This window comes from Hibiscus syriacus, unplaced genomic scaffold (genome assembly GCF_006381635.1).
Source record: "Hibiscus syriacus cultivar Baekdansim isolate YM2019G1 unplaced genomic scaffold, ASM638163v2 tig00002793_pilon, whole genome shotgun sequence".
In the NCBI taxonomy this organism is placed as follows: domain Eukaryota; kingdom Viridiplantae; phylum Streptophyta; class Magnoliopsida; order Malvales; family Malvaceae; genus Hibiscus; species Hibiscus syriacus.
In genome coordinates this window covers 1,115,100-1,135,857 of record NW_024061944.1, presented here as the reverse complement: position 1 = coordinate 1,135,857, position 20,758 = coordinate 1,115,100, and the positions used below count along the sequence as shown (strand labels likewise).

The 20,758-nt window shown below is 32.8% G+C and overlaps 1 protein-coding gene across 1 annotated transcript; it reads right to left on the bottom strand.

The window, feature by feature from the left end:
* Positions 1-327: 327 nt before the first annotated feature.
* On the bottom strand, positions 328-2,818 carry LOC120149073 (selenoprotein H-like). Its single transcript, XM_039161979.1, has 4 exons — positions 2,458-2,818; positions 1,721-1,817; positions 881-940; positions 328-664 (listed from the first exon to the last, which is right to left on the bottom strand). The coding sequence occupies exons 1-4, from the start codon at positions 2,802-2,804 to the stop codon at positions 584-586; spliced, it is 585 nt and encodes a 194-aa protein (XP_039017910.1). The 5' UTR covers positions 2,805-2,818; the 3' UTR covers positions 328-583.
* Between the last annotated feature and the right edge of the window lie 17,940 nt (positions 2,819-20,758).

The following is a 20,758-nucleotide window of genomic DNA, read 5'->3' as shown; positions in this document are numbered from 1 at the left end:
ATAAAAAATTTAAAACTAAAATTATTATTAATTTTAACATCATTTTGTTTATTATTTAGCAACCAATGTTTATAATAATATTTTAATTAAATTATAACTAATAAATGCAAAGTTACCTTCATAAAAATCCGTACTAAATGTAGCCATAAGTAACTTTTTTAAATTTTTGGGGGGAAAATCACAATTGGATTGACGAGTTAATGAAATCAATGGCAATGGCAATGGCAATAGCAATAGAAAAAGGCAATAGGGACATGGCATAACAAACGCTAATGTAACCCTTCTTCCACACAAACATGGACGAAGAAAGAGAAAATGGTGGGTTCAGAATTCAGATCACAATTTGACACATTTAACAAAAGCCAGACTCGATGTAGCTTGGCCTACGACTACAAGCACAGCCTGCCAATGATATCAAATGTAACCATGTCTAAGATCATTCTTTACTCGACAGCATTACAATAATGGTCAACAAAATTAAGATGAAGTTAAACAAAATGAAGTTCTGTTTTCACCAACACATGTTAGTGAATCAGCCAAAACAATTACAACAGGCCCCCAACTTCATACACCAACGGTCTCTTCATTTAATCTTTTCGATGATGTCCGAGATCACCTTCTCCATGTAGAGATCCTTCATCGGTTTAAATGGTCTCTTCATGTCCTGCAAACCAAATATTAATCTCTCTTCACCGAAAACAACCAAGCTATCGTATCTATTTTCTGTCAAGAACCATGACGCAGAAAGTTGATTTATCATCTTATCAAAAACTAATTCATATGAAAACTCTAATTTTTTCACAGATAAGATTCCTCCAACTACATTAAGTGAGACAAAAATAAATTAGCTGCTCATAAATATTGCAAGATGAAGTTTTACCAGCAGACTTATGAATGTATCTCCGCCTTCCTCTCGTATTTCAAAGCATCCTCTTCTTGGCTGTTGGAAATTTGGAAAAACAAATGAGAGGATAGATCAAACATGAAACAGGCACTGAACAAAAGAAAAACATTCTAGGAAAAAAAATACAGAAGAATCTTTATACCCAAAATAGAAATCAAAAGCACATATAAAAACACTGGTAGCCAAAGACTGAAACTCAAGAAACCATACATAGATCATGATCAAGGCATCTCCCCTTTTAACATATTGAACTAGACTCTCATAAAATCGATCAAAACTCTCCCCTTTTAACATATTGAACTAGACTCTCATAAAATCGATCAAAAACTAAAAGCAACATTCCCCGAATGTACATAAATATGTTTGGAGTTGAGCACAATTAAACATTGAAAATAGTAGCTCAAAATGTGGTTAGAAAAGATTCCAACTGCAAACATTATGCATGAATACGATTTCAACACAACAATTAAAATGGTCTTTTATTTTGAATATGAAGGATCTTTGAATCTGACGGGAATTAAAGAAATTCGAATTCAAACATAAACTAGTATACTCAGTTCATCTTCTTTTCTTAATAAAACCAATTGTAAAACAGAAAAAGCATCAACAAATCAAGTCCTCACGGTGCATATGCATCTAAAAGCACAAATGTATGCACATGTTTTACAGGTATTAAACAGAACCCTCTAATGTATTCTTCAATAGAGTTGAAATAACACAACATGAATGCCTTTAGACAATACATAATTAAAAGATTTATTTTTTCAGGAAAAAAAGAGGACGTGTTCACTCCAAACCAGATATATGAGGTTAAACCTTCTCAGGGTTGAGCGTAACTTTGACTCCAGGAACACCTTTCTCCAAACCATATTTGACTTGAAAGGCCCTTGTCTTGAAAGAATTGCATTGCTTGCTAGAGAAAAGGAATCATAAACCAAAGGATTTGAAGCAGCAGCATAAAGAAGGAAATATTTAAAACAAATTTTATTCAACCCCATCCATTAAAATAAAACTATCTCAAAATACCCGAAACAAAAGGGGAAAAGGGTTTGCTGCCCTTTTCACACAAGTACTTGCTACTTCATTTCATGTTCCTTATTGTTACAAAATTGAAGGGGGGACATTCTAGACCTATTAATTTTGGATCCAGCCATGTTTGGAGTTAAGCCATGTGGCTCATGTCTGACCCATAAACAGGGGGCAGTTATTAGTTACAAAGGACATAATTAAGCACTGAAACAACAAAATTAGAGTTTAGTTTCAAGACGTTATGTTCTTATTTGACATTTATATTTTCATCGTCACAGGAAGTTTACAAGCGACGTCACAGATATTGGTTTGCTTGACGAACACTAAACTATGAACAATGATGATTTAACGTTAGCCAAAAGTTTGACAACCGTTTCAAAAACCTAAACCTAGAGAAATCCAAAATGGACATCAGAACAATAAAAATATTTGCAACATTAAAACCTCAACTAGTCGTGTCGTGTTCATTTCTTTTCTCGCAAAAAAAAACCTTAAATTTTAATCTTCAGTGAAGCGAAACTTACCAGTGTTCTATTACTACAGTCTTGTCGCAAGACCCACCGTCGGCAGCAGTCAAACCCTCAGGCGAAGCTTTGGCTGTGTGAGCAGCATCCTCCACTGATTCTTTTCGACTCTTGGGACTGGACTTCGTCTTAGCCTTGGCCTTGGCCTTTGCTTTTGCATTTGGTCTGTCCTTGCTGGGTTGAGTTTTGGCGACCGGCTTACTTGTCATGCTTCGAGTCACTCTTTTCACCGCCTCTACAACTTGAGGCTTGGCTTGCTCCTCGTCCCCTTCCATCGCCTTTCGTTTCGAGACCCTAGGCGCCATTTTCTGTTCTCTTTCTCTTCTTTTTTCGTTGTGGTTTAGCATTGTTATTTGGCAATGAAAAACAGCAGATATATTATTTTTCCCGCTCTACATAAATTGGGAATTTGAACGGACGACTGGGATCAACTCAATTGTTTCTTCATTCAATGATCCTGACCCTTAGTGCTACCTGCCCTTAGTACTGGTCTCTTCTCAAATAATTCATTAATTATTTTTTATGAATATTGTTTTAACTCTTTTTTTAAAATTAAAAATATTTATGGCCAATGTTAATCTAATAATACAGTAAAATAATCTTTTTGACAATTCTTATTTTATCATATTTATAATATGTGTGTATTATTTTGACTCTCACCTTCTAATTTTATCAAATCAATGTTGATCGTTTGGAATACGAAGACCTTTGATATTTCAACTCTTACCTTCTAATTTTGCATCGTATACAAAAGGGGAAGATCCGATGATAGTTTCTTTGGAGAAAGTAGATTTTTGGGTGCTCGTTAATGATCTTCATGTGGGTTTTATTTCAGAGCAAATGATAAAACAATTCGAGAATTTTATTAATATTTTTGTTGAGTATGACGCAACTGCTATTATCTTGGGTTATTGAGGCTCGATTCGGATCAGGGCTAAAGTTGATGTATAAATCACAATTCACATAATAGTTAGAAGTTACTTTTTACTATAGTAATTCCATAACTGGTTCATTGCAAGCCAATGGTTGCTCGATAACATAAATAATTGACATGAATTGTTCTCCGACTCTCAATCTCTTAAACTCTTCAATCCTAAAACTCTATATCTTTGAAATCTCAAACTCTCAAACGTGTAAACTTTCAAACTTTAAAACTCTCAAACTAAGAAAATGGCTCTTATTCAGTTGTTGTTTACTAGGATAAAGAAATTGGGGAAGATGAATACGAGGTTATTTTTCGATTAGATCATTATATTCTTCTTTCATTTAGGAAAACCATCACTATTTGTGATTTAATCACAAAATTCTCAAGGAAGACTCGTGTTGGAAACAATAGAAGAATGGCTACACTGCAGTACAAATTTCTGACTGAAAATTTTTCTTTAACATATACATCGTTCAATCTCTCAAACGACGATGATGTTACTATAATGGTTTATGCTTCCAGTCAAAATCTGAATTCTATCACAGAAATGTATGCCATTTTTATTGGCGTACATCCAGTTCGGGGTATGTCCTTATCCTCCCACTATGGCTTGCATAAACCAGTTGATTAAGGTGACAGTCCAACTTAAACAATCTGTAATGATTTCACGTCATTAATGACTAACCCACCTCCTGTCAGTATATCATCAAGTTCCTAGGGAAGGCATTCATCTGCCACTTTTTTCCACCTCAATATGTAGATGCCTTCCAGTTCCAGGGGAGACATTCATTTGCCATCACATTTGACCTTGATATGTCAATTTCTTCCATACAACACTCAAATTATAACCCATATGGTGACATCCCTTCAAGCTACAGAGGAAGGCATTCATCTGTAAACTTGTTCGAACTAAACATCAAAGTCACAGAAGAACCCTCATCTCCTCTAGAAGAACCTCTTCGTGAGTCAGAATCAGGTGGTGTTGAAACTGGATTATTCCTTGAACCCAAGTCACCACAATTCAACATAGACTCTAACGATGATGTGAATGAAGTTCCTACAAATATGGTACAATACGGACCTCCATCACACATGTATGAAGCTGACAATGATACGACGTACGGGCCATAATTTCCTGATATGCCTTATTTTAGAGACTATGGGAGGCATTCATCAGTTAATGATGGTGATTTATATCATGGAATGAAGTTCACATCTAAAGAAGAAGCGATGATGGAAATTAAGAATTTCAATATTCGTAATTTTTTTAGTCCAGAGTCGATCGATCTACCACCGAAAAGTATGTTTGTTATTGTGTCCAACGTGATAACGGTTGCAACAGGATGGTTCATGTTTCAAAGAGGAAAAAGACAGGTATATAAGAACTAACAAAATACACCGGTCCACATACATTTTGTGTACAGGGGATCAACTAGGATCATTCAAACTTGGACTCCAACGTGATTTGTCATTATAAAACATGGGTACACCATCTCAATATGGGTACACCATCTCCTACAAAAAAACATGGAAGGTAAAACAGAATGTCATTTTAAAACTACACGGCAAATGGGATTCATCTTACAACGAATTACTCAATTGGTTTAACCTGGTTCAACGACTGAATCTTGGGACAATGGTTGAGTTTAAAACTCAACATGCCTACCATAATGATCGAGTTCTTCGAGATCGATGCCAATTCCACCGTGTTTTTTGGACTTACCCACAATGTATTAATGCAGTGAAATACTGTAAACACGTTGTCCAAATTGATAGTACATTTTTGTATGAAAAATACAAGCAAGTTTTATTATTGGTAGTTGTCTAAGATGGTAATCGTAACATTCTTCTTGTTGTCTTTTCCCTTGTTGAAGGAGAAGATACGAAGTCTTGGGTTTTTTTCCTGAGAAATCTGCAGTTACATGTTATCATGAGGGAACATATTTGTATCATTCTAGACCAAGGAGTTGGAATCAAAGCAGCAAAGGATTCTTTGGGTACAATGTGGAAACCTCCACGCGTCCAACATCGTCTCTGTATCTGACATATTGCTACAAACTATCATGGAAGATATAAGTTGAATAATAAACGACAAATAATTATACGCATAGGTATGTTACATTTTTCCCAATGTCATTTCTCACCCATAATCATTTTTTTTATACTAACTACTTCATTTCGCTTAGGTTACGAACTCTCACCTCAAACGTTTGAGGTTATGCTTCAAGAATTGCGAGGAAAAAATAAACATGGATATAATTACATCAGTGAAATCAACAAAGAAAAGTGGACAAACGCATAAGATGGTGGATATCGATATGGACATATGACAACCAACATGGTTGAGGCAATCAATTCAACTTTAAAGGGGGTCGTCATTTACCAGTAATTGTTTTGGCTAAAACGATGTATTTTTGTTTGGGTCAACTTTTTGCCAAGCTTGGGGGAAAAACTCTTACTTGGATACAAAATGATCATGTTTATCACCCACAATTAGTAGCAGATATGTAGCAAAAGGTTGCGGCATCAAACAACATGTCCGTAATAAGCTTTTCTCGTATTCAAGAATTATTTCGGGTCACAGAAATGCCACGACCTCTGTAAGAGATTGAATCTAACTCTTTCAGAGTTAATCTACGAGACAAATGATGTGATTGTGGGTTTTTTCAAGTTTTGAAGTGTTCATGCTCCCATGTCATAGCAACTTGCTCATTTTCTTTTCAAGACTATAATCATTATATGGATCTGTATACCAACTTTCAGAAGTATTCAAGGTATATGAATATGAGTTTCACCCCATAGTTAATGAAAAAGACCCAAATGAGGTTTAGACTTGACTTCTAATTATACCAGATCCAAACTTATTAAAATAGTCAGGTCGTCCAAAATCCACTCTAATTTTGTAACACCCCAACCCGTACCCGACCCGGATACGAGTCTGAGATGTCACATTAAATTTTACAAACGATATTCTTACAAAATATCATAACATTTGAACTTATATTAAGAAAATATGTTCATTTATTGTTCAATTGTGTTTGTTATAAAATTTTGAGGTACAAACGATATTCTTATAAAATTTTACAAACGATATTCTTACAAAATAACAGTACTAAATGTTAAAATTTTCTAGATTGTCAGAGAGGAACCGATTACCCTGCTACAGTACCGCTACTATATTTCCGTAAAACTACTATAAACTCGTAAAAAATCTAAGCTTTCATCCGTATAAAATTTATCAATTGCATATACACATTTAAAACATTACAAAACTCAATCATATGACTTTTCAAAACCGATTAGAACATATCGGATTTAATCCTTTATTTACATGTCAACCACTATCATTATTACAAAATACATACTATACATTTCTTTTCTGATCTGATCTTTGGAAAAGAGAAACTGACATGTCTTGCACAACTTTTACTTCTCTTTTTCGCTTTCCAAACCTACGTATGAAACAATCACACGCTAAGTCATAGACTTAGTGAGGCATATAAACATAAAATGGAAACCATAAAACATTTCATATAACAAAATGTATACATACACATATACCATCATTATCATAATCTCTATCATAATCATTAACCCATTTGTCATGTGATCTTGTATTTACCATTTTTGTATATCGTGTATCTTTTCATATAATCAATTTACACATATACATATATCATTAACATGCTTATCGGTACTTATATTACTATCACTAATTTCTTTTTATCATATAAGCATATACATCATTTCATAACAAAACACACATAGTATCACATCAATTGATTTATTTACTCTCTTAAAATCCCATGTATTAGCCCATGTATACTTTTGAGAACTTAAGGTATGTGAGTACATTGAGGTTGTGCACCACTATACTGTCACCACAGCTCATATAAATATCCCGAATGACCTATCCAGATGTCATAAAGAACCTCGACAATTGTCCATAAGTCCCGAAGAACCTAGGTAAATTGTACATATATTCCTTAGAACATAGGTATATTGTCCATATGTCCCGAAAGACATAGATAATTTTGTCCATATGTTCCGTAGAACATAGGTAAACCCTCGACTCTTGGCATGGCAACTATACCACTAGCTCTCATATTACATAACATGGGCAATATTATTTATGACATTTCACATATCATTTTTCACATTCATATCACAACATCATATAAGCTCATGGCTTCTTATCACTATGTTATATCACATTTTCCTGGAATTTCATATCACTTGTTCTTTCTCTTCTGTCAAATACCACATGTATGCGTAACCATATATCTCATATCATATCACATGTATCACAAGTGCATGTATTCACATAGATCGTTTCATATGGCTTATACCATTTCTCATTTTTTTCATGTAAACTCACATGTCATATCATGTAACATATATCACATAATCATATAGGCTCACGGTTTTATCACCTATCATGTTATTTCACATAAACTCATATATTCTTATCACATTTATTATATCATTCACCTCATATAACTTATTGTCATATAATCTCATATCACATATACTATATTCACATACTTCAATATCATTTGACTTGTTTCATTTTATTACAAGAATATATCACTCATATAATCAAGCATACATACATTTCATGTCATTCATTTCATTCTCTATATCCTTATCACATAGCTTATTTTATTTCTCATGTTCTTATGTAAGCACATATGTCATGTCTTGTATACATATATTCACTTTCACATATCTCATATTCATTTTCTCCTATTTTTCATATCATGACTCATATAACCACATATGTCTATCTTATTCCCATATGTTCATATATACATCACATAACACATAGAATAACATATAAACTTATACATAAATCATTTTCATGTGATTCACATGTCACCTATCTCATTGCTTATATCTCTTAAGCATTTAATCACTTGTCTCATAATTTCATATACATACTTTCATATAGTCTATATATCACTCCCATATAACTTCTCTCCTAATTTTGCATAATCACTTCTATAACATTAAATATATATGATTTTCATGTATTTACTTTTACATAGCTCATCACTTAAGCATGTATTCTCATATTTATTCATATATATATTATTTCATTATCCTTATTATTATTATTATCATAACCATTAATCCCTTTTATTTACCATATTCATATCAATAACACATATACTTATGCACACATATAAATCACAGTAAACAAATACTTCTATGAATTCATGCATTTTACTATTGGAAATAGACTTATCACAAGTCTTATTTTCCATTGAACATCATATACTAAACAATGTGCACTCACCTTAGCCTTGCTTTGATTCAATCATAATTCTTTGATTGTTTCGGAACTTGTTTAGGCTCAATATCTACATAAACATAATTTCCAAAACAATTATCAGAAGCCTAAACCTTAAACTTGATGTTAATAGCTTAAGCTAGTTTAATGAACCAAAATTCTATTTTTTTCTTTAGGGGGGAATCGGTACCCCCCAGGGGTATTTGTTCCCCCTGCGCAATCTGGAATTTTTCGTTCAAGCCCAGAAAATCAATGTTCATGCACGAAAATTCACTATATCAACTTAAATTCTTCATGTTTCATTCCCTTTCATATTCTTAACTCAAATATACATACTTAAACTAAATTCTACTCATTTATCTCATCTTAAAGCTCAAAATCTTCTCCTCTTTATGAACTTCAATAATCATACCAAACATTCAATATACTCTAAATTCAATTCTATCACTTCATATCTCTTAATTAAGCTGATGACAAGTCGAATTTAACTTCAAATTCAACTTATCAACTCTTTTACAGAAATTCATTTAAAAACCCCTTCACTTAAATCGTTCATAACTTCTTCATCTTTTGATTATAAGATAACTTAAGCTTTCCTTAAGCTTAGTTATCATCTAATGATCAAAACTAACTCATAAAATCAACAAATAATTGATTAACCAGAAAACTCACCTTTGCCTTGGAGCCTTCACGGGAGGAGGAAGAAGAATATGAGAGAAATGTATGGAAACATTTGTTTCCCACATTTCTCTTCCATGTGGGTTATAAGATAACCCCAAATATTATTTTATTCTCTTATTTACTCAATGACCATTTTGCCCTTTATTTCTTTTGATAATTACTAAAAACTTTCAGGAAATACTTTCAAATAAATCATTGAACCTTTCAACTTTTCCACTTTAATCACCAAATTCTGGAATTTTACAATTTAATCACTAACCCATAGTTTGGGATGTTACAAATTCATTGTGATATGGATATTCGAGATACATCAAGACAAAACTTAAGATGTAGCCATTGTAGAAATCTCGGCCACAATAGAAGAAACTGTCAATCTCTTTCGTCATCACGTAATCGTTGACCACCACTCATGTAATCATAATTTCTAATGTTTCAACTTATGTTATTTGATTTTCTTTTAGTTTCAATTAATGTGATTTTAGCTTGTTTATTTTACAAGATAACCCTTTCGTCTATCTATATAATTTTCTAATTAAATGTTTAACGTTTATTTCTTACAATCTAACATATATTGAACTTTAACTCTACCCTACTTTAAAAACACAAACTGTTGAAAACATTTTGATGTTTCGATATAACAAACTAAGTTTAAATGAATTTTAAGATTTTACAAATAATCTTTTTAAAGTATATTCGATATAATTATTCGACTATCAAAATAATCTTGTTTATTTTACAAGATGACCCTTTCGTCTATCTATATAATTTTCTAATTAAATGTTTAACGTTTATTTCTTACAATCTAACATACATTGAACTTTAACTCTACCCTACTTTAAAAACACAAACTGTTGAAAACATTTTGATTTTTCGATATAACAAACTAAGTTTAAATGAATTTTAAGATTTTACAAATAATCTTTTTAAAGTATATTCGAATATCAAAATATTACTCTAAGTTTTTCCAAGTTAAATTTCAATCCTTACTAATGTGTAAAATTATGTTTTATCCTTAAAATATTTTTGAAACAATTTTCACAAAGTATTTTGAACCAAAAACGAGCCTAAAATCAATTTTTCAGGTAAGTGTACTGATGCATAAATCAATGCATCGATGCACCCTTGTTTTAATTGAACATCGAATGGCTTTTGTGTACCGATGCACATACCATGCATCGATGGACTCCATATATATTAAAACATCGAATTGATTTTATGCACTGATGCACAAGCCATGCATCGATGCACTCAGGCATTTTCAAAACATCGAAGCATATTTATGCATCGATGCACTATCAGTGTACCGATGCACTAAGGGTCAAATGGTCGAAATATTTGAATTTTACACATAGTGTACCGATGCACTAGCCTTATGCATCGATGCACCAGAAGCTCCCACTAATTTTATTAATTGTTTTCACACTTAAACGGCTCCATTGACTCCAATAATCATCCCCAACGTTCAGAATCAATTGAAGGCATATTTAAACAAGCTTAGAAGCCATTGATTAATAACAAGAAACAAGAATCAACAAGAATCAAGAGAGAATCAAAGAGAAAGCATCAAACCTCAAGTTTGAGCATTTTCAAGCCTATTTCATTCAATATTCATTTTTGCTTTCAAGAACACTTATTGTGCTCAATTGTATTATCCTTGAGTGTTCTTTCTTTGTTCTAGAATTGTGCAAACATCTTGCCTTGTGAGGATTTTCTTATAAGTTTACAAAATTTGTATTGTACTCTTTGGGAGAGAGTGTTCTCAAGAATTTGGGGTATAATTCTTGAGGGATTTGTAAGGTTACTCTTTGTCCTCAAAAGAAAGACAAATTAGTGAATTTATGGAAAATCCTTAGTGTGTATAGCTAAGGTAGTGGACGTAGACTTTGGTTGAGAAAGTCGAACCACTCTAAATCGCTGTGCAAATATTTTCAATTTTCTGCAAAAGCTTCCACCGAAATTTTTATTGCCAATTCACCCTCATCTTGGCCATATTTGTCGATCAATTAACTCAATAATTGGTATCAGAGCTTGACTCATTTGAAGGTTTAATCACCTCTTGAGTAGATCCGGGAAGAGTTACATCAATGGCCTCTACTTCAAACTCTGACTTCGGTCTTGATTCATTGCCCATCAACAAGCCTCCTTTCTTCAATGGAGCTAATTATGCTTATTGGAAGAATAGGATGATGTATTTCATTCAAGCAAGTGACATGGGAGCATGAAATATTATAGAAGATGAATACATCAAACCTTCCACTCATCCAAGATTATGGAGTGAAGGAGATACGAGAATGTTCCAGCTCAACTCCAAAGCTATCCATATTATTTTTTGTGCTCTTGGACCGGATGAATACGAGAGAGTTTCATCTTGTAAAACCACAAGGAGATATGGGAAAAACTACAAGTCACTCATGAAGGCATAAACGAGGTAAAAAAAATCTAAAATTAGTCTTCTAACTTATAGCTATAAAAATTTCAGGATAAAACCGGATAAAGATGTCAAAGCTATGACGGATAGATTCTCCACTAATGTCAATAGTCTCAAGTCATATAGAGAAATCATTCCAAATAACAAGCTTGTAAGGAAGTTAGTTTACTCTCTTCCAAAACTTTGACAATCAAAGAAGACGGCGATCATCGAGGCTAAGAACTTAAAATCTTTAACTCTCGATGAGCTTATTGGCTCTCTCCTCACACATGAAATGATTCTTAAAGAAGAGGAAGACCTTGAGAAAAGAGATGAGCCAAAGAAGGATACGGAGAAGAAGAAGAACGTAGGAGTTGCTCTCAAATAAATAAAAGATGAGAGTGATTCGGATGAAGATGACGATGACGAGGAGATGGCATTGTTTGCCAAACGATTCAGAAAAATGATGAGGCCAAATCGAGGAAGAAAATTCAAACGAAATGAAGGTTTCAAAAATAAACCAAAAGAGAAGGACCCGATCATTTACTATGAATGCAAGAAACCAGGGCATGTCAAATATGATTGCCCATAATTGAAGAGAAAGGGTCAATCAAAGAATAAGCACAAGGCTCACATAGCTATGTGGAGCGATGAAGAATATTACAATGAAGAGGAACAAGAAGTAGCAAACTTGTGCTTGATGGTATTTGGGGAAGATTCTCAGGTATCCTCTAACTCATTTGATTTAGATGATTTATCTTATGATGAGTTATTAGAGGAATATAATGGGTTGGTTTCGGATTATGAGAAATTATTTTTAAAATATAAAAATGATATTTCGAAATTGAAAAATGAAAATAATCTCATATCCAAGACCAACAATGATCTTGAAAGTAAAATAAAAAATGTGCAAATCAAACTAGAAGAGTTTGAAAAGAAAATTTCTGATTTGCATAATTTACTTTTAAAGGTCAATGATGATCATCAAAAGAAAATTGATGATCTTAAAGCTTCTTTTAATAAAGTTGGAACAAAATGTTTTAAAAATAGAGAAAATTCAAAATCCAGCTTTGTTAGAAAAAGTTTTAAAAACTACAATCATAGAGGTCTCCGAAGAACCTCTAATGGAAAAATCGTTAGAAATAAATGGATTCCTAAAGAACTCATTACTACTAAAGATAAGGATATCCTACACAAATGGATACCTAAGGGGACTAGGATTTTGGAAACTAATGAATATGGACCCAAAAGAATTTGGGTACCAAAAATTAAAAATTAATCTATGTTTGTAGGAAAATGGGCATTGCTACAAGGCAAGTGAAACAAATTCAAATTCATGGTACCTTGATAGTGGATGCTCAAGATACATGACCGGAGACAAAAGCCGGTTCATAGAGCTCAATGCTAAAAATAGAGGAGAGGTGACTTTTGGTGATAATTCAAAAGGTCACATTGAAGGTATAGGCACTATAGGTAATACCTCTTCCATACAAATTAAGAATGTTTTATATGTGAATGGATTGAACATAATCTATTGAGTATTAGTCAATTGTGTGATAAGGGATTCAATGTCATGTTTGATATTAATGGTTGTAAAGTCATTGACATTGTATCTAATCGGATTATGCTTATTGGTCATAGAATAGGAAACATTTACATGGTGCATTTAGATTCCATAGATATGACTAATTTATGCCTTGTTGCTAAAGATGAGCATGATAGTTGGTTATGGCATAGGAGACTAGGACATGCTAGCATGAGTGTTTTGCAATGGTTAATTCAAGGAGACTTAGTAAGAGGGTTGCCTAAACTGAAATTTGATAATGATAAAATATGTGATGCTTGTGCTAAAGAAAAACAAAAGCGAATTTATTTTAAATCCATTAATGGCGTATCCACTAGTAGAGTATTACAATTGATCCATTTAGATCTTTTTGGGCCATCTAGAACTACTAGCTTGGGTGGAAAACAATATGCATTTGTATTGGTAGATGACTATTCTAGGTATACTTGGGTTCTATTATTAAGTACTAAAGATGAAGCATTAGAAAAATTCATCACGTTTTCAAAAGTAATCCAAAACGAAAAAGGTTACTCCATAACTAGAGTTAGGAGTGATCATGGAACTGAATTTGAAAATCTTGGATTTACTGAGTTTTATAATTCTAATGGTATTAGTCATAATTTTTCAGCACCTAGAACCCCTTAACAAAATAGAGTTGTTGAGAGGAAAAATCGAACTTTAGAAGAAATGGCTAGAACCATGCTTTGTGAAAACAATTTGCCAAAATATTTTTGGGCGGACCATAAATACCGCTTGTTATGTTATTAATCGAGTAATGATTAGGCTTATTTTGAAGAAAACTCCATATGAACTTTTTAAAAATAAAAAGCCTAACATTAGCTATTTTCATCCTTTTGGATGTAAATGTTTTGTTTTAAACAACAGAGTAAAGACAATCTTGGCAAATTTGATGCTAAAAGTGATGAAGGAATTTTCTAGGTTATTCCTTAAATTCTAAAGCTTATCGAGTATTTAATAAAAAAACTTTAGTTGTAGAAGAGTCTATACATGTTATTTTCGATGATAATCCCTTTCCGAGGAAGGATTCTTGTGTTAATGATGATGTAGGTATTATAAACATAAATGACGTTAGACATGACGTTGGAGAACCATCATCTAAGGAAGAAACGAAAGATGAGGAAACTCAAGACCCTTTCGAGAATCCAACCATTAAAGAAAATGAAGTCTCTTACCCAAGAGAATATAATTATGTCAAGGATGGTGAAATAATAGGTGATCCATCAAAAGGGGTAACAACTCAATATTCTCTTAGAAATATTTGTAATTATATTGCATTTATCTCATGCATAAAACCTAAAAATATTAAAGAAGCATTAAATGATGAACATTGGATTATGGCTATACAAGAAGAGTTAAATCAATTTGAGAGAAGTAAAGTATGGACATTAGTTGAAAGGCCTAGTAATAAATCTACTATAGGTACTAGATGATTATTTAAGAATAAGCTTGATGAAAGTGGTAATATAGTGAGAAACAAGGCTAGACTTGTTGCTCAAGGTTATACTCAAGAAGAGGGCATAGACTATGATGAAACATACGCTCCCGTAGCTAGGATGGAAGCAATTAGAATGTTATTAGCATTTGCATGTTTCAATGAATTTAAATTATATCAAATGGATGTTAAAAGTGCATTTTTAAATGGTTTTATAAAAGAAGAAGTGTATGTGGAACAACCTCCTGGTTTTGAAGATTCAAAATTTCCAAATCATGTTCTTAAATTGACAAAAGCGCTTTATGGTTTAAAACAAGCTCCTAGATCTTAGTATGAAAGATTGTCAAATTTTTTAATTGAAAAAGGTTTTTCAAAAGGGAAGGTTGACACTAAATTGTTTTTAAAGCATAAAGGTAAAGATTTATTAGTAGTTCAAATTTATGTTGATGATATAATTTTTTGTTCTACTAATGATGTTCTTTGCTAAGAATTTTCTAAGCTAATGTAAAGTGAATTCGAGATGAGCATGACGGGGGAGCTTTCATTTTTTTTGGGACTCCAAATCAAGCAAAGAAAAAATGGAATCTTCATCAATCAAGCTAAGTACGTCAAAGATATGCTCAAGAAGTTTGGACTGGAAAATGGAAAACCTCATGCATTCTAATGAGCTCATCTACAAAGCTTTACAAAGATGAAGGAGGTAAATGTGTGGAAGTTAAATTATATAGGTCAATGATTGGCTCTTTGCTTATTTAACCGTAAGTAGACCGGGTATTATGTTTAGTGTTTGCTTATGTGCTAGATTTCAATCATGTCCTAAAGAATCGCATTTACTAGCTATTAAGAGAATCTTTAGATATCTTAAGGACACTCCTAGTTTAGGACTTTGGTATCCTAGAGACTCTAGCTTTAGCTTGCATGCCTTCTCTGATGCAGATTATGGAGGATGCAAATTAGATAGGAAAAGCACCTCCGGTACTTGTCAATTCCTTGGAAATATGCTGATTTCTTGGTTTTCAAAGAAACAAAATTGTGTTGCATTATCTTACATTGAAGTGAAATACATTTCAGCCGGTAGTTGTTGTGCACAAGTTTTATGGATGAAACAACAATTTTTTTATTATGGAATTGAAGTAGGTACCATTCCTATCAAGTGTGACAATACTAGTGCTATTTGTCTCACTAAAAATCTCATCCAATACTCTAGAACTAAGCACATTGAAATTAGACATCACTTCATTAGAGACCATGTCACTAAGGAAGATGTAGTTCTAGAATTTGTTGATACTTTGCATCAATTAGCAGATATTTTTACAAAACCTTTAGACAAAGAAAGATTTTGGACACTTACGAGAGAATTAGGTTTAACTGACATGTCTTCACTTAGTGTTTAAATTTATTTTAGCACTTTTAAGAATAAATGAAAAATGCTTATAATAATAATAATTTTTTATTGCATTCTTTGCTATTAGTTAGGGGGAGTTTATGATTCTTAGTAAAAATTAATTTTATGTTCAAATATAGTTTAATGATAAAATTGATTGATTGAACATGATTAATTTTCAATATATGAGTTGTCAATACCACTAGAGCTAAATTATTTAGCATTTTAAGTGTTTAAAACGGATTTTTGACATTTTTGTGCATAATGCATCGATACACTATGAAAATGCATCGATGTATCCCTTTGAATGTGCATCGATGCATCATGAAGATGCATCGATGCACTCATTGAATGTGTATCGATGCACAAGGCCATGCATTGATGCATCCGTTGGGGTTTTGGTTAAAACCCCTATTTCTTCTTTATTTCTACTCAATCCAAATTTTTCAAGGTTACCCATCCAATTCTGATTCCTAAACCATGTCCAACCCAAAACGCCCTAAGACTTCTTTGAGTCGTTCTAACCGACCTCCTAATCTTATTCCTCCTCACCCTCCAAATCCAACCAATCCCAATATGACCATTCTAAAATCATGTTTTAATATGCTTGGTTGTCGTAGAGAAGAGCTCTACCATAGGTACATGGATTCCTTCCGAACATACAAAATTCGGGAAGAACGTATTCCCTCTATTCAAGCCATGATAGATATTAACTTTGAATACCTTCCAACTCTCAAATCCTAGAAGTTTGATAAACTATTTCACCTTAAACCAATTGTATATCATCAGCTTGTCCGCATTTTCTACTCTAATGCGGTATGTATTCAAAACGAGAGTCAATGTGGGACTATAAGAATCAGATCCTACATTTTAGGACAATATATTCATATTGACTCAGACACTATAACTAAACAGTTCGGGCTAGATGACAGTGGTTTATATAATGAGAAAGAAACTGTGGCATATCCCTATCTTTCTAATGCTAGTGTTAATACCTTACGTACACATCACGATCGTTTTCTGCATTTAATGATCTCTTGGTGGTTTCGACCATCTGGAGGTAGGAACTCCACTCTTCATGTTAGGGATTTATGGTGGATACATTGTATCTAGCATAATAGAAAGATAAACTTTCATACATAATTTTTAATGAACTAGTAGATACTATAAATGTTGTTCCCTTTAAACATGTCGAAACTTTAGTTTATGGGTGTCTACTTAGTAATATTTTTATCAAACTCGGTCTTAGAGTCTCTCTCGACAATCCCACCCCTCTTTAAAACCAAATCAATCTCACTTCCTTGAAGAAAGCTGACTGGAAACAGGATAAGGAGACTGGCCAATGGGTTTATCAACCCAATAAGCAAACTCCGGGAGCCAGTTCTTCACGAGCTGCTCCTAGCTCTTCTCGTGCTCCTCCTAGCTATTCTCGTGCTCCTCCTCCTCTTCCGGCACCGACTGCTGACGACGATCCCGAACTTCAACAGCTTATGCAAGATATTGACGATCACGTATCAGACGATGAGCCTGCTCCGGAACCAGCACAACAAAAGGAACAAATGCCTCCATATTTTCATGCATTTATGGAGTCATTTGATCTGAGGCTTGCTTCCATGGATTCTCAGATAACTGAATTTCAATGGGAGATGCGTGAACGTATGGATGCTCTAACTCTTGAAGTACGAGCACATTATCCTCCTCCTCCCGACCCTCCGATGGAGTAGATCTTTTCCATGCTTTCTTCGTCTTAAAACTTGGATTGATAAACATTTTGTTGTTTTTGGATTGTTTTACTTTGGTTGTTGAATGTTTGAATTTGTTTGGATGCTTGGATTTTAGAACTTATTATATATATTTGGTTGGTTTTTGCATCATTTACCATATATATGACCAATTCTCCATTACACATTTTATATGAATATTATTTTATGAAACTAATGGCTAACTTCTCTTTTGATTATGATCTTAGCAGCTTAAACTTTAAGTTAATGAATCAATTGGTTAAGTTTTTCAAATCCTTGTTTAAAATCATTTTCGAGTCTTTTTGATTTAACAAAAAGGGGGGAAAAGATGTAACATAGTAAAGGGGAGTAATTTTCAAATTTGATTTCAAAAATGATTTTCTTAAAAATCTTAAAATTACTCAAAATGTTTTGTTATATCGGGGAGATTGTTGAAAATATTTTGATGTTTCGATATAACAAACTAAGTTTAAATGAATTTTAAGATTTTACAAATAATCTTTTTAAAGTATATTTGATATAATTATTCGAATATCAAAATATTACTCTAAGTCTTTCCAAGTTCAATTTCAATCCTTACTAATGTGTAAAATTATGTTTTATACATAAAATATTTTTGAAACAATTTTCACAAAGTATTTCGAACCAAAAATGAGCCTAAAATCAATTTTTCAGGTAAGTGTACCGATGCATGAATCAATGCATCGATGCACCCTTGTTTTAATTAAACATCGAATGACTTTTGTGTATCGATGCACATACCATGCATCGATGCACTCTATATATATTAAAACATCGAATTGATTTTATGCACTGATGCAAAAGCCATGCATCGATGCACTCAGGCTTTTTCAAAACATCGAAGCATATTTATGCATCGATGCACTATCAGTGTACCGATGCACTAAGGGTCCAACGGTCGAAATATTTGAATTTTACACGTAGTGTACCGATGCACTAGCCTTATGCATCGATGCACCAGAAGCTCCCACTAATTTTATTAATTGTTTTCACACTTAAACGGCTCCATTGACTCCACTAATCATCCCCAACATTCAGAATCAATTGAAGGCATATTTAAACAAGCTTAGAAGCCATTTATCAATAACAAGAAACAACAATCAACAAGAATCAAGAGAGAATCAAAGAGAAAGCATCAAACCTCAAGTTTGAGCATTTTCAAGCCTATTTCATTCAATATTCATTTTTGCTTTCAAGAACACTTATTGTGCTCAATTGTATTATTCTTGAGTGTTCTTTCTTTGTTCTAGAATTGTGCAAACATCTTGCCTTGTGAGGATTTTCTTGTAAGTTTACAAAATTTGTATTGTTCTCTTTGGGAGAGAGTGTTCTCAAGAATTTGGGGTATAATTCTTGAGGGATTTGTAAGGTTACTCTTTGTCCTCAAAAGAAAGACAAATTAGTGAATTTGTGGAAAATCCTTAGTGTGGATAACTAAGGTAGTGGACGTAGACTTTGGTTGAGAAAGTCGAACCACTCTAAATCGCTGTGCAAATATTTTTAATTTTCTGCAAAAGCTTCCACCGAAATTTTAATTGTCAATCCTTAGTGTGGATAACTAAGGTAGTGGACGTAGACTTTGGTTGAGAAAGTCGAACCACTCTAAATCGCTGTGCAAATATTTTTAATTTTCTGCAAAAGCTTCCACCGAAATTTTAATTGTCAATTCACCCCCTCTTGGCCATATTTGTCGATCGATTAACTCAACACAAACATTCTAACATACAATCAATTTTAACCCTAAACTTCTTTAAAAAACCTAAACCATACAAATATAACATCTTAAACCACTAAAAACCCTAAAATAAATTACAAAACCCTAAAATCACTTTAATATAAAACCCTAAATCGGGCATGAGAGGCACGTTCCCTAGGACGCGTCATTCAAGGGAGGCGCATTCCCTAGGACGCACCATTCATAAAACCCATGGAAGGCGTATTTCATGCTACGCGCCTTCCCTTCCCCCAACTAAGACGCGCCTCATGTCGTGCACCTCCTTCTCTCTTCTGAAAAAAATGTGTTAGATCGAAAAATAGTTAAAAAATGATGTTTGATATGTATTATTTTTTTCATAGGATTTTTAAATTTTAATAATGAAATGAGCAGTGAAGATTGTACGTAATTTTACTGACTTTACTTTTATTTTTATAAATGCAATAGATTGAAAAATAAAATGGGTGGGAGATATTTTAAAATTTAGCATGAAGAATCACAAGTAATAAAATATTTATAAACAAATATGTGTACAAAATCTTTAAAAATGATTTTAATTTTTGAATTTTAATACGATATAAAATTAAAAATATGAAGAAAAAAAACATTATTATAATCACAAACGCGATCCCAAAAGCTGGATTTTATTAGCTTTTCCAATTGGCAATATTGAGTGCTGTGGAAAAGCACTTTATTAGCTTTATCAAGTGAAAATGCACAGCAGAGGTGAACAGGTGAAACTGTAAAATTTAAAGTTCTAAGGTTGGCATCAATTTTCAGAATTAAAATTAAGTAAAACTCTCGGCAAATATTAATACAATATTAATTGTAATACCAAAAATGTAAATAACGTATTCGTTAAGCTACGATTTGACAACGGGTTCAAACAGGTCCATTGGGTTTAAATTCTGAGTATATTTATTTTCGGATATCTGAAATATCGGTTATTTGATTTTTTGGGTAGTATATCTATTGACCCGTGACTTAGTCCGTTAAATTTGGGCATCCGATAATTGGGTATCCTTAAAACTTAGGTATCCACATTTTCAAATCATATGTATCTGGTTTATATATATTTTTTATTTAAGTTTTTTAGAAAAAAATCACATAACTAATA